Below are 13,786 nucleotides of genomic sequence, written 5' to 3' on the forward strand. Positions count from 1 at the left end.
GCCACTGGGGAGCCCGAAAAGTTGCCCCAACCCCCTCTTCTACTTTCTTTCTGGTCAAACTGAGCCAGGCTCGCCTTGGAGCTGAGGCTGCACCGGGCTGGCCCCCTTGCCAGGCCTGCCATGAACGCACAGGGGAGAGGCGCCCCAACAAGACTCACCCCTTGCTGAGGAAGCACATCCTGGCTGCAGATGCTATCTGCTTGACTGGGTGTGAGGCTTGGAAAAGTCACCCAGCGCTAGAGCTGTACAGAGGACAAAAAAAGAAACTTCTTTTCAAATTTCAAAAATCCCTTTTCCCCTTTTCTGTTTGATAGTCAACCTGAATCTAAAATTATGCATGAGAAATTTGAAGCACCGACACAGCAGTGAGAATAAGGCTCCACTTATTAGGGAAACGGGTGACAAAGGAACAAAAGCCAGCCAGCTCCCATGCTCCACAGCCACAAATGGAAAAGCAAGGTAAAAAAAAATTAAAAAATCACTTAATCACTGAGCTGAAAACCCCTCAGAAAGGAAAGGCTGGGTTGTTTGGAGCTGAGCTGACAGCGATGTTACACCACATACAGAAGCGCACCACAGTACTTTAGTGAGATGCTCAAGAGTACAGAGAATTTAGGAACTGAAAGTTTCAACAAGACACCAAGTTCCCCATTACTGTCCTGCATGAAATGCTGATCCATGGGTAATGGCAGAGCAGTTGTCTATCATCACAACGTGTCAATATTAGCCCAGAAGCAGAGATCTGTGACTGGCATAAGCAGCTAACTGAAGGAAGTGAGGAAGAGCAGTAGAAGAACAGTATCTAATTTCTTCCCTTCCCAAGGACAAATGCATCAACCCAACAGCAAAGGAACCACGGGGACATTTTTCCTTTGGATCCTCAAAGAGACACTTCGTCGAGGTATTTCCCAGGGGAAAGCAGAAATTGTGCTTGTTTGGAAAAAAAAAAAAGAAAGTAAATCTCAACTACCTACAAGGGCAACAACACATCACAGAACACTAAGAACAATACAAGTGCCAACATCCATTTAAAGCTTTTATTAAAAGAGACCCATAATTCACAAGTCTACAAACAAAAATCAACCATGATAGTGTTTGGTTCTCTAAGGGAGCACAGAAAGCACCAGTAAGAGTTCTCACAGGTCAGCGTACTGCTCCGGTTCAGAAGTAAGCTCAATCTGCGACTTTATTTTCCTAGATTGTTCTTCAGAATACATTACTATTAATCAAAATAGTCCTGGCTTAGTCTTTCATAAACCTGTTAGCCTTTTAAGAACATGAAAGAAATCTCCACTTAGTCATATCTTTTAAAAAAAAAAATTAAAACAATGAGTTGCAGAAGGGCTAAGTTACCGCAGGCAAAGTAATATAACATTTTCATTCTAACAAAATATTTTCTCTCCAGTCAAGCAACTTGTCTAAATTTCTTAAGCACTGGGGCACACAAGAACTCCCTGAAGTCAGCCAAAAGCTCACTCACCCCTGTGCACCTCATCATCTACTCATATAGCAGCTCTTCGCTCGGTGCAGCCAGTGCTTAACAAAGCCAGATGCTCTTCCCTTTTAGAGTACGATTAGTTTAGTGTAAGAACTTATGTCCAATTACATAAGTGAGGCTTTGTGGTTAACAAAAACAAAAGAATCTGATAAAGCACTCCGCAGGAGTTACTAGAAACTAGCTCTGTTCAGGAACAAGCCTTCCACAGAAATTACAGAAAAAGCGTAATTTTCATGATGAAATGGAACATTTTTCCAAGAGTGCCAAAACTCAGTTAACTCTTTCCACAGTTTTCAGTGTCAACCTCTTAAATACATCAATTTTCACGTTAATCATGACTTACATGAGGTTATTGCTAAGTCTGTGATCTAACATTAAATTCCAGGGCTAGTACTTTTTGAATAGAAGCATTAGAATTGTATAGTTCGGTTTCTTCAGAAATATTTGCTTAGACCAAAAATAAAAGAGGTAGTCTTCCCTCACATTTTCTACAATAAAAATGAAACAGATTGTTTTCAATACGGCAATAAAGCTGTCCAACTTGAGAAGTTAAATATTCCATGACTACATCGACTCATTTCACAGCAACTTGGTTACCGCAGCAAAGCTTCCACATTTCAGCCATGGTTGTATACTGAGAGGAGACCAAGTCTTAGCTAGTGAGTTGAGCTACTCACTGAGTATTTTAGGAGGGTGTAGCACATGCTCACGGGTTCAAATAAACAGCCAGGTGATTCTTCCTCAGTATCTGTGTTATTTACCTTAAAGTGCAGAGGGGAGCTTAAGCCAAATACTTTAAAAATAGGGTCTATGCTTGCAGAAAAACGTGGTGCATGATTCTGCTTCTGCAGCGTTAGTTCTCAGTACTGGAAACAAAGTTGTGCGTACAGGAACTTCAGTGTGTTTCTGCTTTTGCAAGTGGGGCAAGATGCTATTTCAACACGCTTCTGTGTGCCATTGTCGATAAATAGGAAGAGTAATTATCGGGTAGCTGCAAAAAATAAGATTAAAAACATGCATCATGAGAGGCATGCTCCTCAGCTTATTTGGTCTGATTCAATTCCATTTTCCTCATTACATTTTTAACTACCATTAGTGAGACTGTTTCTGAGAACAAGCATACATTAAGCATTCTACTCAGAGGTTAATGTGCTGGCTATTCGAAACAATAAACCGAGGTTTTGAAACAGCCATTTTAGTCTTCTATTCATTACTATTAAAAACCCTACTTTATTACTAATACCTGAGCGCCTAGTTTGGAGAGGTATTTATTCCTGAAACTAAAGTCATCAGCTTTTGGCCGTAATTTAGCCAAGTCATCTTCATTTTGACGTCTGAGTCTCTCTTGTTCTTCAGCTCTGGAAAAGAAAATTCATTTAAGAGACTTGCACTGAAGAGTGCAAACTCAGCAACTATCTTGTGTACGGTGGTTTTATTTCTTACAAATAAAAATGCTTCTAATGTTTATAGATGAATTTTGGATATTAGATTAACAGAAAGCTGTGAATGAATTACACTAAGTGTAAAGAAAGAGAGAGGCTATTTTCTGCAGTTTCCTTTTATTTAGATTGCAAGACTTCAGTAGAAAGATAAATCTTTTGATTTTCACAGATTACAACATGCTCAATGAGCTTTTGTAAAAACAATTTAATATCCCTTTATTAAACAGGTCTTCACTCCTTAAAATATAAGATTACAATACAAAAAGAATCAATTGTCAAAAATGCAAGTAAAAGACTGCTCAGCAGTCTTCAGAATTGATAGCAGTCTCCTACACAAGAGTCAATATTTGACCAGACCATTGTCAGTCAGTCATTTCCTACACAATCTTAGAGGGAAACAGGACTGAACAAAGCTCTGAACATGTCTAGCTTAAGACAGTGGTTTGCATTAAGACAGTGACAAAGGCAGTAACAGTGACCCACTCCTAAGGAAGGCAACGAACCTTATTCCAGTACAAAAAAGATGCTGTTAAGAGGTATCCACCCACACCACAATGGTACAGTGCTGTTCACAGACACTTTATGCTAGTCTTTATTTTAAGATGAACGTGTTTGTCCTGGGCTGCAGAGTGCCCTCTCCAAGGACACGGCTTAAACAGCGTAAAACACTGTAAACCGATTTTGTTCAAGTGTTAAGAGATAAGTTGGCATTAGTTAAAATTGGTTACAAAGCACAAAACTTAGCCATTTCCTATAAAATTCCCAGAACGTCAGTTTTTTGAAAAAGAACTATTGTCCAGTGCTGACCACCAAACTAAGCAACACAAATTCTTCAAGTTGACATGATGCTGATCAAATGCTGCCCACTTCTGGATGATATTTGCTAATCAACTTTCTTTTCTGCAAAAAACATTGTAAAAATTACTGAAAATATTACTCTAAGGCACTACATCGCACAGCATACTCTAAGACATCTTTCACAGTAAATTCTGGCAGTGTTATGCACATGGTCAGGGCAGATCGAAAAGTGGCTCTGTTTGGACACAGATCTCCTCTGCTCCCGAGCACAAGGTAGGTTCTTTTGTTCTTTCATTTGTTGTAAAAAATGGCTCTGATGTTTTGCCTCAAGGATGATACTCATCACAATTAAGTCTGCCTGCTCACCAGCTCTGGAAAGCTTTTGTTTCCTTCAGTGTTCCTCACGACTGACATATAACATAAACCAGGACAACAATCAAGACAATGTTACATGCCACCACAAGTCACCTGGCAAGACTTTGTTGACAGGCTGTTTTTTTTTTGTTTTTTTTTTTATATTAAGTATCATCATATGCAAAATTTTATAAAAGTCCATGAAGTACATACGTAAAGTGTCTTTACTATCAAGGTATTTATCTGGAAAGAACTTAGATACAAGCTGTGAGATGCACAGTATCTGCAGGTAAAGTGTTGTTAGCTATTAAAAAAGGTAAAGCATTTCAACATTACGTGCAAACAAACTTCAGGATCTGAAGGGACTCACTGAGCTGAATTAGGTCAGAACAGAACACATATCAGAGAAATTCCACGTTGTTTATACGTAAGCAGCTCAAATTCCACAGAAGTTATCCTGAAAGCTGTGACTGGGTTCCATATTAACATTTGTCATGGGAAAGCTTTTCACTGCAGCCAGCGTTTATGGCACAGATCTGACCACAAACTGAGCTTGACATTACCAGTGCAATTTAAACTCAAGCCACGGTTTTCAGAGACACGTTGAGTTAAGACTTCTAAATAAGACAGCACAAGGAGCAAGCTGAATGGGAAGGGACCAGAGTGTAGACCCTCTTTCTTCTGAAGAGGAATCTGGTTTTTAATGTGACTCTTAAAAAAATTAGTCCATGCATCACTTGACAATAAACCCAAGCAATGTTTGTTGCTGACTCAGTCAGGAACACACCACGTAAAAGGGCACATTTTAAAATAAACGATGCAAACTTTTTAAAGATGCACCTCTATTCCGCTGAGCTGGAAGGCTACTGAATTTAATGAGGAGAAATAGTAAGCAGGAGTGCCAGGAAGGGAGACCTGGTTCATTGTTACTTCCTCTAATTATTCACAGGAGGCAAGAGTATGAAATCCTACTACCTCGAAGGAAAGGAAGTGACTTTCAATACAAATGTCTGAACTTAGTCTTTTGTAGGTCTGCCAGTAATCTACCCAATTACTTCAGGTTCAACATTTTGTAAGGACGCTGTTCTTTATACTTACTCGGTTGCAGCTACTTTTTGCAGCTTTTCCCTTTTCCTTGCAGACCAGTTAAGATCACCACCTGCAATAGATGACAAATCTACTTTGAAGCTTTAAAAATTGACGTTTGCTAATTCTGTATCTTTGGTATCATACCTCATTACAGAAATTCTCACAGCATTTGACAGAAGAGATCACTCATTTTACAAAAACTGATGTAAATAGAAGAAAGCAACTTCCTCATAATCATATAAGCAAGCAAAATCAGGAACTACACTAAGCTCTCAAGCCTGACTCAGGTTTTTGCTGAGTAACAACGAAGTTTCTCTACAACTCATCACACTACCCCGTAAAATTAGAGAAAGTGAAAGCAACTTGGAAAAATAACAAACTAAGGTAACCCCTCCAGATCTTTCAGTGGTTACTGCTTCAAGAAGTAGCTGAGAAAGAACACCATTTGAAGGACAGTCTACCAAGTTTTTATATTTGCAGATACATACAATCAAGCAGTTTACACATAAAAATAGCTTTAACTGCTTATCTGCATAATATCCTACACATTTGTTCAAGTTAGCTGGAGGGGTAGGTACTTCACCCTGCTGATCAGCTTTAACATCACAGCAAGGTTCATGCTACAGCGCCAAGGAAAAACGTTTGATGAGGACAAGCCTCATCCAAGGGACAGCACCAAATCCATGTGCTATAGCATCTGACGCCCAGCTGTACACCACCAACTGTAAACAGTTCATCTTAGTAACTTGATGAATTATGATTGAAAACAAACATCAAGAGACACTAAAAGCACTTAACTTACCTGTGAGATGATTCACAAAATACAGCATGACTACAGCTATCAGTGACACTAAAAATAAAATAAAAAACAGTTTTAGCTGGCAGAAAGTTTACCACAATAACATAAAAGCAGCTTTAACATCCAACTGAGAAACAATTAAGATTTTTTTCATGACAATTGTAACAAAAGGGAGCTTTTTGCCAGCAGCATTTCTATCACTTTTGAAAATTCCACGATGCTCACAAGCAGCATGGTAACTCAGAGAAAGTTTAAGGTTTTGTTTTTTTTTTTTTTCATATTAATAGAGACCCCTGATATAAACACAGCCTTTAAGAGCATCATTCACCTACCCTTTCACTCACACTGCATTTTTTCCAAACATCCACACTACTCACACTACGTCACTTCAGGAAAAACACACAATACTTCACTAGGTATCAGTTTCTTTCAACACTGCTTCAGCTGAAGATGCCTACCCAACTGCACAGACACAAAGGAGTCACTAGCGTGTTACAGGAAATATTTAGAGAAGCCAAAGCCTCCTCAACGTACAGAATCTATTTTCAGTGTTTTCACTACTTACAGCAAACACAAGCACTGAAGAAGACCTCAAGAAACAAGTATCCTCTTGTGTCCAGAATCATCCCAGCTGCTATAGAAATAATCGCCAGACCAAGATTCTGGATAGACTGCATGCTAACACAAACAAAGGATTACCACCGTGTCGAAGCTTTTTCAAGAACAATCAATATTTTATTTTTATCGAACGATAAGATTAACTTCTCTCCATATGTTAGGCAGAGTCACGACTCTGTTTTTGCAGAAGTTACTGTGCATCTGCTGCAACCACACACTGAAACTACAGGAGACTGCTTCCCAGACTGAACTTGAACAGAACCAGCACCCTTTGACTTGTTACAGCTGCTTGGTATTAAGTGGTTCCACAGCACAGGGACATCATCGCTGTAGAGCAGCATAAGACGACAGATCTCAGTACTTACAAGCCATAAGCAGTTCCCAGTTGATGTTCTGGAACAACAAAGGCCACCATGGGCCACAGGGCACAGGCAAGCAAGGAGTAGGCCACTCCTAGTAAACTCTGGTGAAATAAATGAGTGACAAGATGCTGGATGAAATGTGTTTTTGCTGTAAGGTTCTAATAAATGAATGTATTAGTTTTCCCCTTCTCCAAAAACAGAAAAGAAGAGCAAAAGTAACGTGTTTTTGCTATGCTCTTCTAAATAAATATGCATATTTAGAAGGAGAGAGAACTTTTTCCAGAAGTGGAAACACTGGTGGGCAAGGCGTTAAAATTTGTAAGCCTAATTTTGTAACCTATTTCTCAGGCACTAGGAAGAGGAAATTCACAACAAAAACTTTTATTCAAGTTTACAGCTATCAAATATAGCACACTAGAGACAGTTTAAAACCATTAGAAGTGGCTTAATTATGATATTAATAGCTTCATAACTACACCAACATAACAAGGGAAAATTTAAATAGGTTTTAAGACTATCTCCATAGTCAGAAGACAGGAAATTTATGCAGAATAATTCATCAGCAGCAAAATTTCTTATTTTGTCAGATTTAGCTATCGAAGTCTCTTTGAGACACTGGTTACCATTGCTATCCAGGGGTTCCAGAAGGTGAACGCCAACATAATATGAGAAGCAAGCGTAGTTATCACAGCACATAGAACCCATATGATATTCTTTCCAATTTTATCCACCAGGAGTCCAAAGACAGGGGACATGGGTGCCGATATAATATACACAATGCTACAAAAGAGTGAAAAAAGAGAATTTCCTTTGTAACTTGAAGCCATAAAAACCACACACACAAAGAAAAACAGATTCCAGAACTCAAAATTCCCCAAACATCTGAGGACACGAAAACATTCATCATCCAAGAAGGAAACAGCAACATACTTAGAGCTTTTGGAATCACACACCATCTAGTGTTTTCCATTTTGCCAGATCCCAAATTCATCTTCAAACTAGGAAAATTTAGTTTATTTAGCATTGCTATTAAACTGTTTCCATCAACTCTGAAGGGAATCACCAAATTCCACAGTAATTCCCTTCAGATAGAACTTTTTCTTTCAGATCCCTCAACCAGCATATCTAAGACATCTTTACTTAAGCAGATGTCTCCCAATTATTCCTCAGCCCACGTCAACTCTATCTATCCACTGAAGCAAAATACAGATACATATATACACCTAAAGCACGGCAGTAGGGCATCTACTCATCAAACTAACCAAAATATACCTGTCAATTGCACTTGCTTCTTGAGATGAAAATTGGAATTTCTCAATAAAGAAAACCCTAGAAATGAAGAAGTACAAGCTTAGAACGATGCATACATGAATAATTATCAAACACCCCAAAAGAGATCTCATTTAGAAGACTATTAGAGTCTCAAGATTTTTGTCAAAGGACTATTTACATTGCATTTTGCAGAAAACATTAAAAATACATAACCAATACATAACATAGTAGTGAGACATTAGCAATAAGAGGTTTTGGAATACATGCACAAGTGAAAAATAAGCACCTACATTGCTGGCTGTTAAAACATCTCCAAGTAATCTCAAACTTTCCACTTTACTACATAAAACACGCATGAAGCTCACGAGGTCTGTTTCTAATTGTATTCAAAATCTGATTGAGTTCTTACATCGTCACACGGTTCAGAAAAAAAAATCTACACACAAATGCTTCAAGCTTCAGCTTGATATATTAAAATTAGCAGCAAAATAGTTACAGCTTTGGACTGAAGCTCTGTTTAAGCCCCCACCTCAAAATCGATGGTGTATGAGCATTGGAAGAGTTCTATATGACAACTGTCCACAACTTCCTGCACCAAATCCTGGTGTCATGCTTCAGATCTAAATAGTTTTAATCTGGCAATGGAACACGTGTTATGCTTTTGAGTTCTGACGACTCACCAACACAAACGAATGGTATTTCCCACAAAGCTCAGCAGATAAGGAAAAGGTAAGAGTTGTGTGCAGCACAGACTTACTAGGGGACCAGTGGTTCCCTGTGGTTTTTTAAACATTAGCCGCACCTCCTACCTTGTAAACCACATTACAAGTAGTGAAACCCTGGCCAAACTCAAGGGGAAAAAGAGCTGCATTATGCGAGGTGCTTACTTCCCAAGTCCGATGAAAGGAAAGACCGCTCCGTAGTAACAGACACAGATTAAAAATATAAGCCACAGTGACAAAGAGAAGTCCTTCACATCAGTTAGCTTAATCACTTCACCTGGAACGGAGGCAAAAGACAATATTGTTTCGGTCAGCACAAACATATCTGAAATTCATCCACACTGAATAAACATTAAGGTGACCGAGAGTCACTACTGCAGTATTATGATCCTGCCACTATCTGTGTTCTTGTATAAAGTTCACACGGTGAGCACAAGCTAAGAATACAGGTCCTAGATCAACAGCACCAAAGCTGAGAACTCTATCTCCTGCATTAAGCCGGATGTACAAGTTCTCCAAAGTTTTTTTAAAGCTGTCTTGTGCAGTAGAATTAAATATAAACACTTCCTTGAAAGAACAGTTTGATCAGCTTGTGAAATTAGTGCCTGAAACTTCACATTTTATACTCACACTTGGTTCTCAAGTTTTGTTTATTTTCAATCGGTCTAAGTTCTCCCACATGGAAAACTCAAAACACCACGCTGGTGGAAAAGAGCTGCACCTTTCTGCACACCCACTGAAGGAAGTAAGACTGATTTCAACAAAACAGAGTCCTGGTGGCAACAGCACTGTCCAACCTGGTGTGAACTGGAAGGTTCTCCACAAGCTCCATAAATAAAGCATTGAGCAACCGGAACGATCTGCTTTAGAACGAAAGAATCAAGTCCAAGGCACGTTTACCCACACCACTCACCCGTTTTCCCTTGCTCTTTACAAAGGAGTTTCTCTGCTCTCTTGTCCAGATAAGCAAGGATTAGCGCGCAACCCAGTGAGAAGAGACACGTTATGCCACCTGCAAGAAGGCAACGCGACACGGTTAGCTGTTGAACCAAGCAGTAATTCGGCTTTTAGACACACAGGGTAACACATCTTTACATATCTAATGCGAGCTCAGTCAGGTTAACACCAGTTTATGCACAAGACAACAAGCTGTACAGCTCAGAATAAGGTGTAAATATTGAAGTCTACCAGATGAGGCACCTGTTTGGAACTGCAGGACAAACACCAACTTTATTTATTCTACAAATATTACCACCGCTCCCACTCAGTACAGCTGAAGTCCTTATCTGTGCCTTGCAATAACAGAACCAAAGCCGAGGCCTCGTTAACACCACCAAGGCGTTAACACTAACGCACATGGCTCTGAACAAAAGGAACGCCGATCCAAAGGGAGCTGAAATTCCACTTTTACACATCAGGCAGCTACACACAATCTGTGATGTGATGCCCTTCAGAATTTTTTTTTTCAAAGTCTGCCCTTTACTCAGAGTACGTTGAACGTTTCATTGCTGTAAGACACAAGATTGAGTTCTGCGGCCAGAAAAACCACACAGTATTTTATCAGATGCAGTAAGCATACACTCTGCAGAAGCACGGCACTAAGCACTGACACAAACGCTATTTGAATCGCTCTTCCCAGTCCCAAATGCATCTTTCGTACTTCCTAGTCAGTAGGAAATCAGTGACGTATATGCGTACTGCTCAAATTCAGAAACCCAAACCATCAAGTGACATCAAGATTACTAACCTATCATGAGAGTTAGCCCAAGAGTACTGTGACCACTGTGCCCCAGAAGATGTTGAACTCTGGAGTATATCCATCCCATGATATTCATGTTCACTGTGCTCCCCTAGGCAGAACAGACTTACGTAAAGAATGATGTCTTCCACAATAATATGAATTCAAAAGCAACATTAGTCAAACTGCTTACTGAACAGTGGTTAGAGACGGATAAAACTACACCGGGAATAAAAGGCACCAGCAACACAGACAAACCGTGCCCGTTAAAGTCCATGAATTAAAGCTACGCAGCTTTGGACTTACAATTCTGGCCATGCTTAGTTGTAATCCAAAAACGAGATTTAGCTCTTTGCCTTTAAACCAACTGACTGCATACGTGTTCTGGGCCACCGCTAAGGATTCGCCACCTATTCTAAAAAAGGAAGGCACAACACAAAACATGTTAACGTGGGAAGTAACAAGAAACAGCCCATCACTTGCTATCAATGCCAGTGTGACAGTATTTCAGAGTAATTTCTCTATTAACAGGCAAATCTAATGCAAATAGATGAGGCAACAGAAGTCTTAAAGACATGATTCGGGTAAGAATTGTCTTTGGTCATTTATGGAAGTCGAGTTGATGAGTAGCAGCTTCTCGTTTCCGGAGGTAGAAACATTAAAGAACCAAGTGGCACAGCTGCTGACCCCAACGACACCAAAAGCAGCATCTTATCAGAACCCAAAGCCGATTGCCCACCCCCAGTAGAGCTGGTCAGATTTTCTAACATTTTCGTTCTGTGGAACATTCAAAACCAGGAGGCAATCTGACATTTGCTCTCGTTTTTGCCACTACAGCAGCCCTGTTGTATTTGTCGTTGCTAAGAATTCCCTTCATTCCAGAAAGTAAAAATTAGAGAAAGACTAACCCAGTTTTGTCAGACTACTGAGTGCCACGTCTTTATTTGGGGAGTTTTGCAACTTCTGAAATCAGTAGGCGGATTTTCCAAACGAAGAACAACCGAGAAGTTCTACTTATTTTCTAATTTTACATTAGAATGGGAACATGACTGAAGCTTTTTGCACGTCTCAACTTCAAAGATGCCGCAACACCCAACGATTTTGTCGGAGCGCAAACACAGCAGCAGCCTTCTAGGACACAGAAAGCTGATCCTACATGATAGGGCACATAGCACGCTCTTCTAGACTTACCCAAATACCAATCTGCCTGCTTCCATCAGCCAAAAAGCATTAAGCAGTGCTCCCAAGGCAAAAATCACCTGTCAGATAAACATTTAAGAAAAATTATCATCTCAAATTTGGAGCACGGAACAAACTAGAACCATCTCAAAGCAAGATGATTTTCCCTTTCTGGACCTAAAGAACTATTTCACATCCACTTCCTGCTCTTTCCTTTTTATTTTACTCCTCTGCCTTACGCATTATCCTGCTGGCTACACAAAATCCAGCCTGACCCACCCTGAATACACACTGCTATCAGCAAAGCCATCCGAGCTTTTTTCTCCATCCCACTCGCAGCAGAGATGCTTCTGGTATCATCCTTCGCCCTCTCAGTTGCACTTACCTGCCCAACGCAAACAAAGATGCTAAATATTATAGTGCCCAACCTGTAAGAAAAATAAAACAACCTAATGAATAGCTAGATTCTTTTCCCCCCTGTAAAACATAAAATTTGACTTACAGCAAGGAAAAAGGGGAGGTTGATGCCCAATAAATATTATCTGTAATAAATGTTATAGCTTGACAATTTCATTAAAAAGATACAGACTGGCATTTTTAAAGCTACTTTACTGAAGACATAAAAGGAATAAAACCTGGTTGTACCAGTGGAAGTTCCTGAGTGGTGTGAAAAAAAAGAAAAAACTACGCTGTGTTGGATTCCACATGCGCTTTAACTCTACCATCCGCTAAACGCAAATGACAGCAGGACCACACCTACCGTATTCCAAATACTCTGTCTATCAGAAAGCCTCCAAAGAAGCAAAGAACCACGTTGGGCCAGGAATACCAGGCATAGAGCGCCATGAACTGAGCCGTGTTCACCTTCATATCCTACAGGAACAGGAGGACAAATTGAAAATAGGTAAGTAAATAATTTGCCTTTAAGGTAACTACAAAGTCATGGAATAAACGTCTACGTAGGAGTACTTAGAAATAAGCACGCTTTCCGATCAGAAAGTGCAAGAGGAGGTTTGGTGAAGATTTCTGCTGGAAATGGACATTTTAGGATGAACTGATGCACGCTGTTTTACCGCACAGAGATTAAGATGTTCTTGGGGGCATCTAAAAGAAAACCACCCACTCCTTCTCAACCAGAACGTGGTAAATGAACGCCGCCAGCACCTCTGACGGGCTCAGCGCCGCTAATTTAACCCCCACCCACCCCCCATACCCAGCCTCACCGCACACCAGGCTGCCACCCCCCCCCCCCCCCAGCAGCACCCCACGGAGCACCAGCCCAGCGGGCGCCCGGGCCCCACACAGCCCCCAAGCCCTCCCCTGAGGGCAGGACTCACCGCCTGGACCTGCGTCTGCAGGGCGGCCGGGTTGTCGTAGCAGAAGTAGCTGCCTGCGGGGAGAAGGCGAGGGAGGCCTCAGGGTGGGGGGGGGGGACCCTGACCCGACCCGGCCCGGCCCGGCCCGGCCCTGCCCGGGGGCTGCCCCCCCTCCCGCCCAGCCCCGCACCGAAGCCCAGGAAGCACATGAGCGCCAGGACGAGCAGGCGGTGCGCCAGGCGCCGCGGGTGGCAGGCGGGCGGGCGGCGGGCGGCCCCCCCGGAGCCGCCCTCGGAGCCCAGCAGCGCCCGCTCCTCGTCCGCCATCGCGCCGCCGTCACGTGGCCGCCCCGCCACGTGACCGCATCTCCCCCCCCCCCACCACCACACGCACACCCCGCGGGCGTCACGTGAGCGGCCCCGCGAGGCGCCGCGGGTGGTTGCCGTGGCAACGGAGGGCGGGCTCCCCTGCGGTCGCCACGGCAACGGGCAGGGCCCGCGCGGCCTGCGCCGGCTCGCCTCAGGTGGCTGAGGGGAGGGAGCTGCGCCTCACACCGGGCGCGGGGACGGGGGTGGCGACCCCCGGGCGCTGCTTCAAGA

The 13,786-nt window shown here is 41.9% G+C and overlaps 1 protein-coding gene across 3 annotated transcripts; it reads right to left on the reverse strand.

The window, feature by feature from the left end:
- Window positions 1-1,023: 1,023 nt before the first annotated feature.
- On the reverse strand, window positions 1,024-13,547 carry MFSD1 (major facilitator superfamily domain containing 1). Of its 3 annotated transcripts, XM_035566478.2 has the most exons (17): window positions 13,378-13,547; window positions 13,209-13,261; window positions 12,632-12,744; window positions 12,257-12,299; window positions 11,884-11,951; window positions 10,999-11,107; window positions 10,702-10,804; window positions 9,868-9,966; window positions 9,120-9,231; window positions 8,233-8,289; window positions 7,584-7,740; window positions 6,964-7,061; window positions 6,546-6,658; window positions 5,984-6,031; window positions 5,191-5,251; window positions 2,742-2,856; window positions 1,024-2,489 (listed from the first exon to the last, which is right to left on the reverse strand). In XM_035566478.2, exons 1-17 carry the CDS (start codon window positions 13,511-13,513, stop codon window positions 2,430-2,432), a joined length of 1,545 nt encoding a protein of 514 aa, XP_035422371.1. In that variant the 5' UTR covers window positions 13,514-13,547; the 3' UTR covers window positions 1,024-2,429. The 3 variants fall into 3 exon arrangements, with proteins under 3 accessions (XP_035422371.1, XP_035422372.1, XP_035422373.1); XM_035566479.2 differs by lacking the exons at window positions 1,024-2,489; window positions 2,742-2,856 and adding an exon at window positions 3,504-3,840 and having other exon boundaries at window positions 13,378-13,545; XM_035566480.2 differs by lacking the exons at window positions 1,024-2,489; window positions 2,742-2,856 and having other exon boundaries at window positions 5,187-5,251; window positions 13,378-13,545.
- Window positions 13,548-13,786: the final 239 nt, after the last annotated feature.

This window comes from Cygnus atratus, chromosome 9, assembly GCF_013377495.2.
Source record: "Cygnus atratus isolate AKBS03 ecotype Queensland, Australia chromosome 9, CAtr_DNAZoo_HiC_assembly, whole genome shotgun sequence".
Lineage (NCBI taxonomy): Eukaryota > Metazoa > Chordata > Aves > Anseriformes > Anatidae > Cygnus > Cygnus atratus.

Coding starts and splice junctions, on each gene's coding strand:
- MFSD1 (XM_035566478.2), bottom strand. CDS start 13,513: ATGGCGGACGAGGAGCGGGCGCTGCTGGGCTCCGAGGGCGGCTCCGGG. Junction 9,232..9,867: donor TAAAGAGCAAGGGAAAACGG/GTGAGTGGTGTG, acceptor CCTCCGTTCCAG/GTGAAGTGATTAAGCTAACT. Junction 2,857..5,190: donor CAAAAAGTAGCTGCAACCGA/GTAAGTATAAAG, acceptor TTTCTTTTCCAG/AGCTGAAGAACAAGAGAGAC.